This window comes from Oncorhynchus gorbuscha, linkage group LG12 (assembly GCF_021184085.1).
Source record: "Oncorhynchus gorbuscha isolate QuinsamMale2020 ecotype Even-year linkage group LG12, OgorEven_v1.0, whole genome shotgun sequence".
Taxonomy (NCBI): domain Eukaryota; kingdom Metazoa; phylum Chordata; class Actinopteri; order Salmoniformes; family Salmonidae; genus Oncorhynchus; species Oncorhynchus gorbuscha.
In genome coordinates, this window is record NC_060184.1 from 42,304,110 (window position 1) to 42,319,405 (window position 15,296).

At 45.3% G+C, this 15,296-nt stretch overlaps 1 protein-coding gene across 2 annotated transcripts in view; it reads left to right on the forward strand.

Annotated features, from left to right (window-relative positions):
* The window catches only part of adgb (androglobin), a 134,951-nt gene that overhangs the window by 50,702 nt on the left and 68,953 nt on the right, over positions 1-15,296 (forward strand). For both annotated transcript variants that reach the window (XM_046292151.1, XM_046292152.1), the window contains exon 14: positions 14,903-14,945. In XM_046292151.1, the coding sequence (XP_046148107.1) occupies positions 14,903-14,945 (43 nt within the window). The remainder of the gene's footprint in view (positions 1-14,902; positions 14,946-15,296) is intronic.

Here is a 15,296-nt window from a genome sequence, read left to right on the forward strand (position 1 = left end):
CGGCAAAGTGCAGACCTCACCCTCCTCCAGGTGCGCTCACAACGTTGGACAAACGCTTGAGCGGAGGGAACGCTGGACTCGGCAAGCTGGGATGAGAACAGAGGAGGCTGGTAACCCAGACTACTCTGAAACGGAGATAACCCGGTAGCAGACGAAGGAAGCGAATTGTGAGCGTATTCTGCCCAGGGAGCTGTTCTGCCCAAGACGCAGGGTTTCTGAAAGAAAGGCTGCGTAGTATGCGACCAATCGTCTGATTGGCCCTCTCTGCTTGACCGTTAGACTGGGGATGAAACCCGGAAGAGAGACTGACGGACGCACCAATCAAACGACAGAACTCCCTCCAAAACTGTGACGTGAATTGCGGGCCTCTGTCTGAAACGGCGTCTAACGGGAGGCCATGAATTCTGAATACATTCTCAATAATGATTTGTGCCGTCTCCTTAGCGGAAGGAAGTTTAGCGAGGGGAATGAAATGTGCCGCCTTAGAGAACCTATCGACAACCGTAAGAATCACAGTCTTCCCCGCAGACAAAGGCAGACCGGTAATGAAGTCTAAGGCGATGTGAGACCATGGTCGAGAAGGAATGGGGAGCGGTCTGAGACGACCGGCAGGAGGAGAGTTACCCGACTTAGTCTGCGCGCAGTCCGAACAAGCAGCCACGAAACGGCGCGTGTCACGCTCCTGAGTCGGCCACCAAAAGCGCTGGCGAATAGACGCAAGAGTGCCTCGAACACCGGGATGACCAGCTAACTTGGCAGAGTGAGCCCACTGAAGAACAGCCAGACGAGTGGAAACAGGAACGAAAAGGAGGTTACTAGGACAAGTGCGCGGCGACGCAGTGTGCGTGAGTGCTTGCTTAACCTGTCTTTCAATTCCCCAGACTGTTAACCCGACAACACGCCCATAAGGAAGAATCCCCTCGGGATCAGTAGAAGCCACAGAAGAACTAAACAGACGGGATAAGGCATCAGGCTTGGTGTTCTTGCTACCCGGACGGTAAGAAATCACAAACTCGAAACGAGCGAAAAACAACGCCCAACGAGCTTGACGGGCATTAAGTCGTTTGGCAGAACGGATGTACTCAAGGTTCTTATGGTCTGTCCAAACGACAAAAGGAACGGTCGCCCCCTCCAACCACTGTCGCCATTCGCCTAGGGCTAAGCGGATGGCGAGCAGTTCACGGTTACCCACATCATAGTTGCGCTCAGATGGCGACAGGCGATGAGAAAAATAAGCGCAAGGATGAACCTTATCGTCAGACTGGAAGCGCTGGGATAGAATGGCTCCCACGCCTACCTCTGAAGCGTCAACCTCGACAATGAATTGTCTAGTGACGTCAGGAGTAACGAGGATAGGAGCGGACGTAAAACGTTCTTTTAGAAGATCAAAAGCTCCCTGGGCGGAACCGGACCACTTAAAACACGTCTTGACAGAAGTAAGAGCTGTGAGAGGGGCAGCAACTTGACCGAAATTACGAATGAAACGCCGATAGAAATTAGCGAAACCTAAAAAGCGCTGCAACTCGACACGTGACCTTGGAACGGGCCAATCACTGACAGCTTGGACCTTAGCGGAATCCATCTGAATGCCTTCAGCGGAAATAACGGAACCGAGAAAAGTAACGGAGGAGACATGAAAAGAGCACTTCTCAGCCTTTACGTAGAGACAATTCTCTAAAAGGCGCTGTAGAACACGTCGAACGTGCTGAACATGAATCTCGAGTGACGGAGAAAAAATCAGGATATCGTCAAGATAGACAAAAACAAAGATGTTCAGCATGTCTCTCAGAACATCATTAACTAATGCCTGAAAAACAGCTGGCGCATTGGCGAGACCGAACGGCAGAACCCGGTACTCAAAATGCCCTAACGGAGTGTTAAACGCCGTTTTCCACTCGTCCCCCTCTCTGATGCGCACGAGATGGTAAGCGTTACGAAGGTCCAACTTAGTAAAGCACCTGGCTCCCTGCAGAATCTCGAAGGCTGATGACATAAGGGGAAGCGGATAACGATTCTTAACCGTTATGTCATTCAGCCCTCGATAATCCAGGCAGGGGCGCAGAGTACCGTCCTTCTTCTTAACAAAAAAGAACCCCGCCCCGGCCGGAGAGGAAGAAGGCACTATGGTACCGGCGTCAAGAGACACAGACAAATAATCCTCGAGAGCCTTACGTTCGGGAGCCGACAGAGAGTATAGTCTACCTCGAGGAGGAGTGGTCCCCGGAAGGAGATCAATACTACAATCATACGACCGGTGAGGAGGAAGGGAGTTGGCTCGGGACCGACTGAAGACCGTGCGCAGATCATGATATTCCTCCGGCACTCCTGTCAAATCGCCAGGTTCCTCCTGAGAAGTAGGGACAGAAGAAACGGGAGGGATGGCAGACATTAAACACTTCACATGACAAGAAACGTTCCAGGATAGGATAGAATTACTAGACCAATTAATAGAAGGATTATGACATACTAGCCAGGGATGACCCAAAACAACAGGTGTAAACGGTGAACGGAAAATCAAAAAAGAAATAGTCTCACTGTGGTTACCAGATACTGTGAGGGTTAAAGGTAGTGTCTCAAATCTGATACTGGGAAGATGACTACCATCTAAGGCGAACATGGGCGTAGGCTTCTCTAACTCTCTGAAAGGAATGTCATGTTTCCGAACCCATGCTTCGTCCATGAAACAACCCTCAGCCCCAGAGTCTATCAAGGCACTACATGTAGCACCCGAACCGGTCCAGCGTAGATGGACCGACAAAGTAGTACAGGATTTTGATGGAGAGACTTGAGTAGTTGCGCTCACCTGTAGCCCTCCGCTTACAGATGAGCTCTGGCTTTTACTGGACATGAATTAACAAAATGTCCAGCAACTCCGCAATAGAGGCACAGGCGGTTGGTGATCCTCCGTTCCCTCTCCTTAGTCGAGATGCGAATCCCTCCCAGCTGCATGGGCTCAGTCTCAAAGCCAGAGGAGGGAGATGGTTGCGATGCGGAGCAGGGAAACACCGTTGATGCGAGCTCTCTTCCACGAGCCCGGTGACGAAGATCTACCCGTCGTTCTATGCGGATGGCGAGAGCAATCAAAGAGTCCACATCTGAAGGAACCTCCCGGGAGAGAATCTCATCCTTAACCACTGCGTGGAGTCCCTCCAGAAAACGAGCGAGCAGCGCCGGCTCGTTCCACTCACTAGAGGCAGCAAGGGTGCGAAACTCAATAGAATAATCCGTTATGGACCGTTCACCTTGGCATAAGGAAGCCAGGGCCCTAGAAGCCTCCCCACCAAAAACTGAACGGTCAAAAACCCGAATCATCTCCTCTTTAAAGTTCTGGAACTTGTTAGAGCAATCAGCCCTTGCCTCCCAGATAGCTGTGCCCCATTCTCGAGCCCGGCCAGTAAGGAGTGAAATGACGTAAGCAACCCGAGCTCTCTCACTAGAGTATGTGTTGGGTTGGAGAGAGAACACAATCTCACACTGCGTGAGAAAGGAGCGGCACTCAGAGGGCTGCCCGGAGTAGCAAGGTGGGTTATTAACCCTAGGTTCTGGAGGCTCGGCAGGCCAGGAAGTAACAGGTGGCACGAGACGTAGACTCTGGAACTGTCCAGAGAGGTCGGAAACCTGAGCGGCCAGGTTCTCCACGGCATGGCGAGCAGCAGACAATTCCTGCTCGTGTCTGCCGAGCATGGCTCCTTGGATCTCGACGGCAGTGTAACGAGCGTCTGAAGTCGCTGGGTCCATTCCTTGGTCGGTTCCTTCTGTCATGCAGGTGAAAGAGGACCCAAAAGCGACTTAACAGAAACAGAGTTTATTCAAGTCCAAACAGGGAATAACAGAAATCCTCTAGTCTGTAGAGGGGAACAACAGGAGAAGCGGCCACAGACTGCAGGTCGCTTCGGGTAGGCGCAGGCCGTAGTTGACAGAGACACCTGCTCACACGCAGCATCTGATGAAGGCAAAAAACACGACAGGACAGGGCGATACACAATCACAGCACGGTGAATACTAAACAAGGAACCGACAGGACAGGAACGGAACACAAAGGAATAAATAGGGACTCCAATCAGGGAAAAGGATCGGGAACAGGTGTGGGAAGACTAAATGATGATTAGGGGAATAGGAACAGCTGGGAGCAGGAACGGAACGATAGAGAGAAGAGAGAGCGAGAGAGTGAGAGAGGGAGGGGGAGAGAGAGGGATAGAAAGAGGGAAAGAACCTAATAAGACCAGCAGAGGGAAACGAATAGAATGGGGAGCACAGGGACAAGACATGATAATAAATGACAAACATGACAGTTTTGTCCATGTCACTGACCCCATTGAGCTACGAGCAATTCATGAATAAACTACTACAATGAACTTCTACATTTCACACAGTTCAGCTAGAGTTGTCTTGAGTTTTCCATGTCTTTCATTGCCGACACTTAGGGTAGGAAGTAGCTTAATAAAGGTTGAAAAGTGTGTCTTAAGACATCAGGCCAACTCTGGCTGACACTTGCTGCTGACAATTAAAGTCACTTCACGGTTGGATTGCATTCGGTCCCATGAAGGATGTGATAGAAAGACCGTACCCGTGCAGGGTTCTCTGAAATCTAGAGTAAAAAAATACCCTGGCCTTAAATTATAAAATTGTTGTATTTATTACATAGTGGCGCAGCCAGTGCACAATGTGGCGCAGTGCCACTTACATTCTTTGGGGAGAACTGTACCATGCCAACTGTAGGCCTGCAGCTGGAGGGAAATAACATACTGTAGTTGCGTCTGTTCACGGTACCAAGGTTAATGTCATTTTGTGATTATTGTATATTCGTTTCTATTTTTTTTTTTATAGTTTAGTTTCAGTTATTTTTCAGATCTGATTTCCTGGTTTTTATTTACTAAAGAATAAACGTTATTTCGTATTATATTTAGTTTCAATTAGAATTTCAGTGTTAGGGGCAGGAAGTAGCATATGCATGGGAGGCTGGGAGCCATTTATGTGTTTCATAGTTTGTGTTTTTTCGGGATGTCAGTTTTTTCCACTGTGGAGCAGTAATGCATAAGGTGACGGTCCGGTCATAGGTTAGGTTAGGTTAGGTTTAAAGGTAGACTCAGTGAGATAACAGTGCCTTCAGAAAGTATTCAGAATCATTCAATTTTATCACATTTTGTTACTTTACAGCTGTTGTTCTAAAATGGATGAAATAAAACAAATCCTCAGCAATCTACACACAGTACCCCATTATGACAAAGCGAAACACATGTTTTTTATACATTTGCAAAAATGTATAAAAATAAGTATTCAGACCCTTTTCTATGAGACTCAAAATTGAATTTGGGTACATCCTGTTTCCATTGATCATCCTTGAGATGTTACTACAACTTCATTGGAGTCCACATGTGGTAAATTATATTGATTACACATGATTTGTCTGAATCCTGGATTAGGAAGGCCCCCAAAAATTCAGAAATTTCCATCTCCAACTACAACATTTTCCACCAAGATCGAACTGCCAAAGGGGGTGGAGTTAGCCTGCAGAGTTCTGTCATGCTATCCAGGTCTGTGCCCAAATAGTTTGAGCTTCTACTTTTAAAAATTCACCTTTCCTGATATGTCTCTCACTGTTTGCACTTGTTATAAACCCCCCTCAGCCCCCAGCTGTGCCCTGGACACCATATGTGAATTAATTGCCCCCCATTTATCTTCAGAGTTTGTACTGTTAGGTGACCGAAACCGGCCGTCCTGAAATCTAAACTAGATGCTCTCAATCTCACACAAATGATCATGGAATGTACCAGGTACAACCCTAAATCCATAGACACAGGCACACTCATAGATATCACCCTGACCAACCTGCCCTATAAATACATCTCTGCTTTTTCAACCAGGATCTCAGCGATCACTGCCTCATTGTCTGCGTCCATAATGGGTCCGCCGTCAAACGACCACCCCTCATCACTGTCAAACGCTCCCTAAAACACTTCAGCAGGTAGGCCTTTCTAATCGACCTGGCCCGGGTATCCTGGAAGAGTATTGACCTCATTCCGTCAGTAGTGCCTGGTTATTCTTTAAAAGTGCTTTACACACCATCTTAAATAAGCATGCCCCATTCAAAAAAAATTGAACTAAGGACAGACATAGCCCTTGGTTCACTCCAGACCTGACTGCTCTTGACCAGCACAAAACATCTTGTGGCGTACTGCATTAGCATGGAATAGCCCCTGCGATATGCAACTTTTCAGGGAAGTTAGGAACCAATCAACACAGGCAGTTGGGAAAGCAAAGACTAGCTTTCTCAAACAGAAATTTGCATCCAGTAGCACAAACTCCAAACAGATCTGGGACACTGTAATGTCCGTGGAGAATAAAAGCAGCTGCCCACTGCACTGCGGCTAGGAAACACTGTCACCACCGATGCATCTACAATAATCAATCATTTCAAGAAACATTTTTCTACGGCTAGCCATGCTTTCCACCTGGCTACCCCTTCCCTGGTCAACAGCTCTGCACCCCCCACAGCATCTTGCCCAAGCTCCCCCATTTCTCCTTCACCCAAATCCAGATAGCGGATGTTCTGAAAGAGCTGCAAAATCTGGACCCCTACAAATAGCTGGGCTAGACAATCTGGACCCTCTTTCTAAAAGTATCCGCCGCAATTGTTACAACCCCTATTGCTAGCCTGTTCAACCTCTGTTTCGCATCATTTGAGATCCCTAAAGATTGTAAAGCTGCCGCAGTCATCCCCCTCTTCAAAAGGTGTGACACTCTAGATCCAAACTGTTAGAGACCTATATCTATCCTACCCTGCCTTTCTAAAGTCTTTGAAAGCCAAGTTAACCTCTAGCGACGAGCAATCCCGTATCCGGGAGCGTAATCATAGCCTCAAGCGCATTACCATAATGCAACGTTTCCTATTCATAAAAATCGCAAATGAAATGAAATAAATATATTGAAACACAAGCATAGCCTTTTGTTAACAACACTGTCATCTCAGATTTTCAAAATATGCGTTACAGCCAACAAGCATTTGTGTAAGTTTAGCATGGCAGAATGCTATGCTAGGCTGTGCTGGCAGCAGGCAACATTTTCACAAAAATAAGAAAAGCAACCAAATTAAATAATTTACCTCTGAAGAACTTCAGATGCTTTCACTCAGGAGACTCCCAGTTAGATAGCAAATGTTCCTTTTTTTCCAAAAATAATATTTTTGTAGGCGAAAAACGTCACGTTTGTTCATCCTGCTTGGCTGAGAAATGGACCAAAAATACTTCAACTATAACGCCAAACTTTTTTCAAAATTTGCTCCATAATATCGACAGAAACACGGCAAACGTTGTTTAGGATCCATCCTCAAAGTGTTTTTAACATATGTATTCAATAATATATCCATGGAGGCAGTTGGTTTCTCATAAGAAACTATTGGAAATATTTCCTCCGGGAGACACCATGCGTCCACTCGCCCTATATGGTCTCTTACAGCCATTCTCCAATGGAAATGCCTAAAAAGACGTCACAATGCTGCAGACACCTTGGGGAAAACGTGGAAAACGTAAGCTGACTCCTAGCTCCTAGCCATATAAGGAGTCATTGGCATGAGGCTGTTTCAAAAAATGTAGCACTTCCTGAAACATCAGTTCTGTGGCACTCGCAGACAATATCTTTGCAGTTTTGGAAACGTCAGAGTGTTTTCTTTCGAAAGCTGTCAATTATATGCATAGTCGAGCATCTTTTCGTGACAAAATATCTTGTTTAAAACGGGAATGTTTTTCATCCAAAAATTAAAATAGCGCCCCCTATATCCAAGAAGTTAACAAACAGATCACCGAACATTTCAAATCCCACCGTACCTTTTCCGCTATGCAATCTGGTTTCCGAGCTGGTTTCCGAGCTGGTGCACCTCAGCCACACTCAAGGTCCTAAACGATATCATAACCACCATCGATAAAAGACAATACTGTGCAGCCGTCTTCATCGACCTGGCCAAGGCTTTCGACTCCGTCAATCACCGTATTTTTATCGGCAGACTCGACAGCCTTGGTTTCTCAAATGACTGCCTCGCCTGGTTCACCAACTACTTCTCAGATAGAGTTCAGTGTGTCAAATCGGAGGGCCTGTTGTCCGGACCTCTGGCAGTCTCTATGGGGGTGCCACAGGGTTCAATTATCGGGCCGATTATTTTCTCTGTACACATCAATGATGTCGCTCTTGCTGATGGTGATTCTCTGATCTACCTCTACGCAGACGACACCATTCTGTATACTTCTGGCCCTTCTTTGGACACTGTGTTAACAAACCTCCAGACGAGCTTCAATGCCATACAACACTCCTTCCGTGGTCTCCAACTGCTCTTAAGTGCAAGCAAAACAAAATGCATGCTCTTCAACCGATTGCTGCCCACACCTGCAAGCCCGTCTGCTATCACTACTCTGGACGGTTCTGACTTAGAAAGATTAGTGATTCATTTTATCTCTATTTGTGCTTTTTGTGACTTCTCTCTTTGGCTGGAAAATGGCTGAGTTTTTCTTTGGCTTGGTGGTGACCTAACATAATCGTTTGTGGTGCTTTTGCTGTAAAGCCTACTTGAAATCGGACACCTCGTGTGATTAACAACAATATTCCCTTTAAAACGGTATAAAATACATGTATCTTTGAGGCATTTTAATTATGAGATTTCTGTTGTTTTGAATTTGGCGCCCTGCACTTTCACTGGCTGTTGTCAAATCATCACATTTTCGGGATTGCAGCCCTAAGAAGTTTTAAGCATTTCCAATCCAAAATTAAATCTAGAATCGGCTTCTTATTTCTCAACTATGCATTCTTCACTCATGCTGCCAAACATACCCTCGTAAAACGGACTATCCTACCGATCCTTGACTTCGGCAATTTACAAAATAGCCTTCAACACTCTACTCAGCAAATTGGATGTAGTCTATCACAGTGTCATCCGTTTTGTCAGCAAAGCCCCATATACTACCCACCACTGCGGCCTGTATGCTCTCGTTGGCTGGTCCTCGCTTCATATTCGTCGCCAAATCCACTGGCTCCAGGTCATCTATAAGTCTTTGCTATGTAAAGCCCTGTCTTATTTCAGCTCACTGGTCACCATAGCAGCACCCACCTGAAGCACGCGCTCCAGCAAGTATATTTCACTGGTCACCCCCAAAGCCAACTCCTATTTGGCCGCCTTTCCTTCCAGTTCTCTGCTGCCAATGACTGGAACGAATTGCAAACATCACTGAAGCTGGAGACTTATATCTCCCTCACTAACTTTAAGCATCAGCTGTCAGAACAGCTTACCGATCTTTGCACCTGTACATAGCCCATCTGTAAATAGCCCACCCAACTACCTCATCCCCATATTGTTATTTTTTTGTTGCTCCATTGCACCCCAGTATCTCTACTTGCACATTCATCTTCTGCACATCTGTCACTCCAGTGTTTAATTGCTAAATTGTAATTATTTTGCCACTATGGCCTATTTATTGCCTTACCTCCCTAATCTTACTACATTTGCACACACTGTATAGACTTTTCTATTCTGTTATTGATTTTACATATGTAACTCTGTGTTGTTTGTGTCGCACTGCTTTGCTCTATCTTGGCCAGGTTGCAGTTGTAAATGAGAACTTGTTCTCAACTAGCCTACCTGGTTAAATAAAGTGAAATAATAAAATAATAAAATTTGAAAGGCACACACCTGTCTATATAAGGTCCCACAGTTGACAGTGCATGTCAGAGCAAAAATCAAGACATGCGGACGAAGGAATTGACCATAAAGCTCAGAGACACGATTGTGTTGAGGCACAGATCTGGGGAAGGGTACCAAGAAATGTCTGCAGCATTGAAGGTCCCAAGAACACAGTGGCCTCCATCATTCATCATCCATCATTCATGAATGGAAGAAGTTTGTAACCACCAAGACTTTTCTGGCCACCCAGCCAAACTGAGCAATCAGGGGAGAATGGCCTTACTCAGGGAGGTGACAAAGAATCTGATGGTCACACTGACATAGCTCTAGAGTTCCTCTGTGGGGATGGGAGAACCTTCCAGAAGGACTACTGTCTCTGCAGCACTCCACCAATGAGGCCTTTATTGTAGAGTGACCAGACGGAAGCCACTCATCAGTAAAAGGCACATGACAGACCGCTTGGAGTTTGCCAAAAGACTCTCAGACCATGAGAAACAAGATTATCTGGTCTGATGAAACCAAGATTGAACACTTTGGCCTGAATGCCAAGCGTCACATCAGGAGGTAACCTGGCACCATCCCTACGGTGAAGCATGGTGGTGGCAGCATCTTGCTTAGGGGTGTTTTTAAGCGACAGGGACTGGGAGACTAGTCAGGATCAAGGCAAAGATGAACGGAGCAAAGTACAGAGATCCTTGATGAAAACCTGCTCCATAGCGCTCAGGACCTCAGACTGGTGTGAAGGTTCACCTTCCAACAGGACAATTATCGTAAGCACACAGACAAGACAATGCACGAGTGGCTTGGGGAAAAGTCTCTAAATGTCCATGAGTGGCCCAGCCAGAGCCCGGACTTGAACCCGATCTAACATCTTTTGAGAGACCTGAAAATAGCTGTGCAGCAACACTTCCCATCCAACCTGACAGAGCTTGAAAGCATCTGCAGAGAAGAATGGGAGAAACTCCCCAAATACAGGTGTGCCACGTTTGTAGCGTCATACCCAAGAATACTCAAATCAAATCAAAGTTTATTTCTTACGTGCGCCTAATACAACAGGTGTAGACCTTATAGTGAAATGCTTACTCACAGGCTCTAACCAATAGTGCAAAAAAGGTATTAGGTCAAAAATAGGTAGGTAAAGAAATTTAACAACAGTAAAAAATATATACAGTAGCGAGGCTATAAAAATCAAATAAAATCAAATTGTAAGTAGCGAGGCTACATACAGACACCGGTTAGTCAGGCTGATTGAGGTAGTATGTACATGTAGATATGGTTAAAGTGACTATGCATGTATGATGAACAGAGAGTAGCAGTAGCATAAAAGAGGGGTTGGCGGGTGGTGGGTGGGACACAATGCAGATAGCCCGGTTTGCCAGTGTGCGGGAGCACTGGTTGGTCGACCCAATCGAGGTAGTATGTACATGTAGATATGGTTAAAGTGACTATGCATGTATGGTAAACAGAGAGTAGCAGCAGCGTAAAAAGAAGGGTTGGGGGGGGGGGCTTTGGCGGTTACACAATGCAAATTTTCCGGATATCCATTTGATTACCTGTTCAGGAGTCTTATGGCTTGGGGTAAAAACTGTTGAGAAGCCTTTTTGTCCTAGACTTGGCACTCCGGTACCGCTTGCCATGCGGTAGTAGAGAGAACAGTCTATGACTGGAGTGGCTGGGGTCAATTTTTAGGGCCTTCTTCTGACACTGCCTGGTGTAGAGGTCCTGGATGGCAGGCAGCTTAGCCCCAGCGATGTACTGGGCCGTACCCACTACCCTCTGTAGTGCCGTACCAGGCAGTGATGCAGGATGTCAGGATTCTCTCCATGTTGCAGCTGTAGAACCTTTTGAGGATTTGAGGACCCATGCCAAATCTTTTTAGTTTCCTGAGGGGGAATAGGCTTTGTCGTGCCCTCTTCGCGACTGTCTTGGTGTGTTTGGACCATTCTAGTTTGTTGTTGATGTGGACACCAAGGAACTTGAAGCCCTCAACCTGCTCCACTACATATCCGTCGATGAGAATAGGGGTGTCCTCCTTTTTCTGTAGTCCACAATCATCTCCTTAGTCTTGGTTACGTTGAGGGATAGGTTGTTATTCTTGCACCACCCGGCCAGGTCTCTGACCTCCTCCCTATAGGCTGTCTCATTGTTGTCGGTAATCAGGCCTTCCACTGTTGTGTCGTCTGCAAACTTAATGATGGTGTTGGAGTCGTGCCTGGCCATGCAGTCATGGGTGAACATTGAGTACAGGAGGGAACTGAGCACGGACCTCTGGGGAGCTCCAGTGTTGAGGATCACACATCCTGGTAATCCGTATGTTGACCTATTTAAAGGTCTTACTCACGTCGGCTGTGGAGAGCGTGATCACACAGTCGTCCGGAACAGCTGATGCTCTCATGCATGCCTCGGTGTTGGTTGTATCGAAGCGAGCATAGAAGTGATTTAGCTCGTCTGGTAGGCTCGTGTCACTGGGCAGCTCACGGTTGGGCTTCCATTTGTAGTCTGTAATAGTTTTACATATCAATAACCCCTGCTTAGACGTTGCATGTTTCAAGCAATGGTTGCATGTCACGTCATTGACTGTGCAGTCTGCACCAGACTGCTATATCATGTGATGTGGTTAGATGATACATTTAATACCTATGTAGACGTTGTTTTGGAGTCAAAGATACAATTCTTTTTCGAAACTAAAACTATTAATGGAAAAACAATTTTGTAAACTGAAATAAAACCGTTTTGAGAAACAAACTATTTCAGTTTACTAAATCGTTTTTTCATTAATAGTTTTAGTTTCAGTTTACTGTAATAACCTCGCTGACCACTACTAGCATATAATCACTGGTATGGACCCTGTGGTCAGTGAGTGGATGGAGTTTTTTACTCTGTTGAAGAGGATATGCTAAGTGTGACTTGTTACATGGCTGCTATCGGTCGGAGGAGGAAAGGATGTGGTCAAGTGTGTCTCCCCCATCACAAAACCAAGTTCTTCATCTTGTTCCCTCGCATGTGCACGTACACACACACACACACACACACACACACACACACACACACACACACACACACACACACACACACACACACACACACACACACACACACACACACACACACACACACACACACACACACACACACACACACACACACACACACACACACACACATACACACACACCTCTGTGACTCATAGCAGGCCATGTTCTGAAGTCGCATCAAAAGAACCCAGAATTGTCATTTACATCATTTACGCATATACTGTATGTCAGTCAGACATTTTAAGCAATAAGGCATGAAAATCCAGGGATTGTCGTCTGATAACTCCCGACTAAGGGCTGTTCTTAGGCCCGAGGCGAAGACTAAATATGTTGGCAACCGTTATTAAAATTTGTTTTGCATACTTAAAATATTTACCTGAATTCCTTGCCCACCCTACTAAATGTGTCCCGACTGAAACATCGTGAACAAGTCACAGTAAAGGGAGGTTCATGCACAGTACTGATCCATTTGATTAACCTTGTATTTGCATACCAAATTAACAAAATATTAAGAAAACTATCCTGATTTTTCAGAACTGTAAAATGCTCAATGTTGATTGTATGAATCTAAAATGTGTTAATTGATTGAATTACTTATGCATCTTACTCATTGTGTTGTTAGATGTTTAAATAATCACTTTACCCTTCTGGATCTTGTCAAAATAACAGGCGTTTTGGTGTCAAGTGCCAGACTTGATGCATATAACTTGTTTTAGGATAGACATTGTCATTGAAAGCTTCCAGCATTTAATAAAAGTAGCGGACCTTGGTGGGGATTCCTGTGGGTTGGGAGGGATCAGACCAATGATTAGAGAGCATTGTCTTCTTCAAATTGGGTTGCCTATGGTTTGTTAACCAAAGACTAAGGTAGTATCCAGGAGCCCAGACCAAGCTTCATACTAGGACATTGGTCCCAAGATCCAGACAGAGACCCAGTGAGTTGAGAACATGACAAGCTAAAGACTAAATTCATGTGGTCTTGAGTCGTCTCAAGATCAAGAGTCCATGGGACCTTTCTTCAAGTAGAGTAAACTTGAGTACAGTACAGTCTCTATGGTGTCAACTGTTTCGGTTATGACCGTTTCGGTAATGGACAATCTTGTCTTATTTTGGACTTTAAAGTATCCCCATAGCTAACATATGGCTGGTTATCATTCATTTGGACAGCAAACACATATTTTAGTCCCAAAATCGTACTTCACATATTTATTGAAATATTAGATGTTTGGTAGAGACACTTCTAAAAAAAAAAAAACATTTTTTTTTTTAATACATGAAGATTTACCGACTTTCTCACAAATTTTCTCCAAAATGTAAGCAGACAGGTAACTCACCATGTGGCCATGCTGGAGAAGTGTGCAATCCCATCACCTGGTGATATGTGCAGGGGTGTGGCTTATATCACATTCATTCTACAGTATTTTCATGTATCTGTTTCAGTAGTGAGATCAATATCTTCCAAGGTAATAATAGAACAACTCACAATGTTCTATTGAAATAATTGTAAAAATAAAAATCATTCATTGCTTTATTTTCAAACATGTTTAGGAGTCAGTGTTTGGGACAGGCACCTCTCAATAGAAATAGGTGGGACTTTCAATTTGCACCACTTCTGTAGAATCATCCAGTGCCCTATCGGCCCTGGTCAAAAGTAGTGCTCTATGTAGTGAATAGGGTGCCATTTCCGATTCAGCCCCTCTACAGTATGTCTTAATTAGCTTGTTGAGAGGAACACAACATGTAAGTGTTTTTATAATCCCTGGAACAGTTTCATAATCCCTGGAACTGAGAAACATGCTCTGGTACACAACACAATGCCTGCCCTCTACATCTGTTAACAAGCTAAGTAACATGATTACAGTCCACATGCAGTGTTCATCTAGCTGGGGAGGAAGGAGTCCCCTTGCCTTGTCACATTGAGGTATGTCTGCCTGGTGTTCCCATGCCAGATAGCTCTTTGTCTCTCACGCTCTCTCTCTCTCTCTCTCTCTCTCTCTCTCTCTCTCTCTCTCTGTCTGCAGTTCAGTTGGGATAGGAGGATTACTACAGGCATCTACTATATAGACCCTCTGCTGCTCAACTGTGACATGCCTTTCTGTTTCTCTCTCTGTTTCTCTCTCCCTCCCTCCCTCCCCCCCTTGCCTCTTACTCTCCCCCAATGTTTAACTGGTTCTTTCTCCCCCCATCTCTCTATCCCTTTTAGGTTATAGCAGATGACAAGAAGAAGGATGACAATACAACCACTGGTAAAGGCTATCTCAATTCTACCCAACCACACAGTAAATACATAACATAATACTACAGTGCTATACACTGACCAATCGGATTCATTGCTATCACTGAAAGTGACAATAACATATTGTGAAAACCAACCTATATTTCATTAATGGTACTGTAAGAAGTGCATCCATTTATTTGATGGTGGTTTGTAAAGCTGCGGTATGTCACTATTAGTGTAATGTACAGATGTGTTTAGGAGCCGTGTGTCGTCGTCCCCTCCCCCCACTTCCTCTCCTCCTTCCCTCCCTCCCATCCTCTTCCCCCCTTTACCCTCCCTCCTTGGCTGAGACTTTGAAGATGCGTCTGGAGTTATGCTT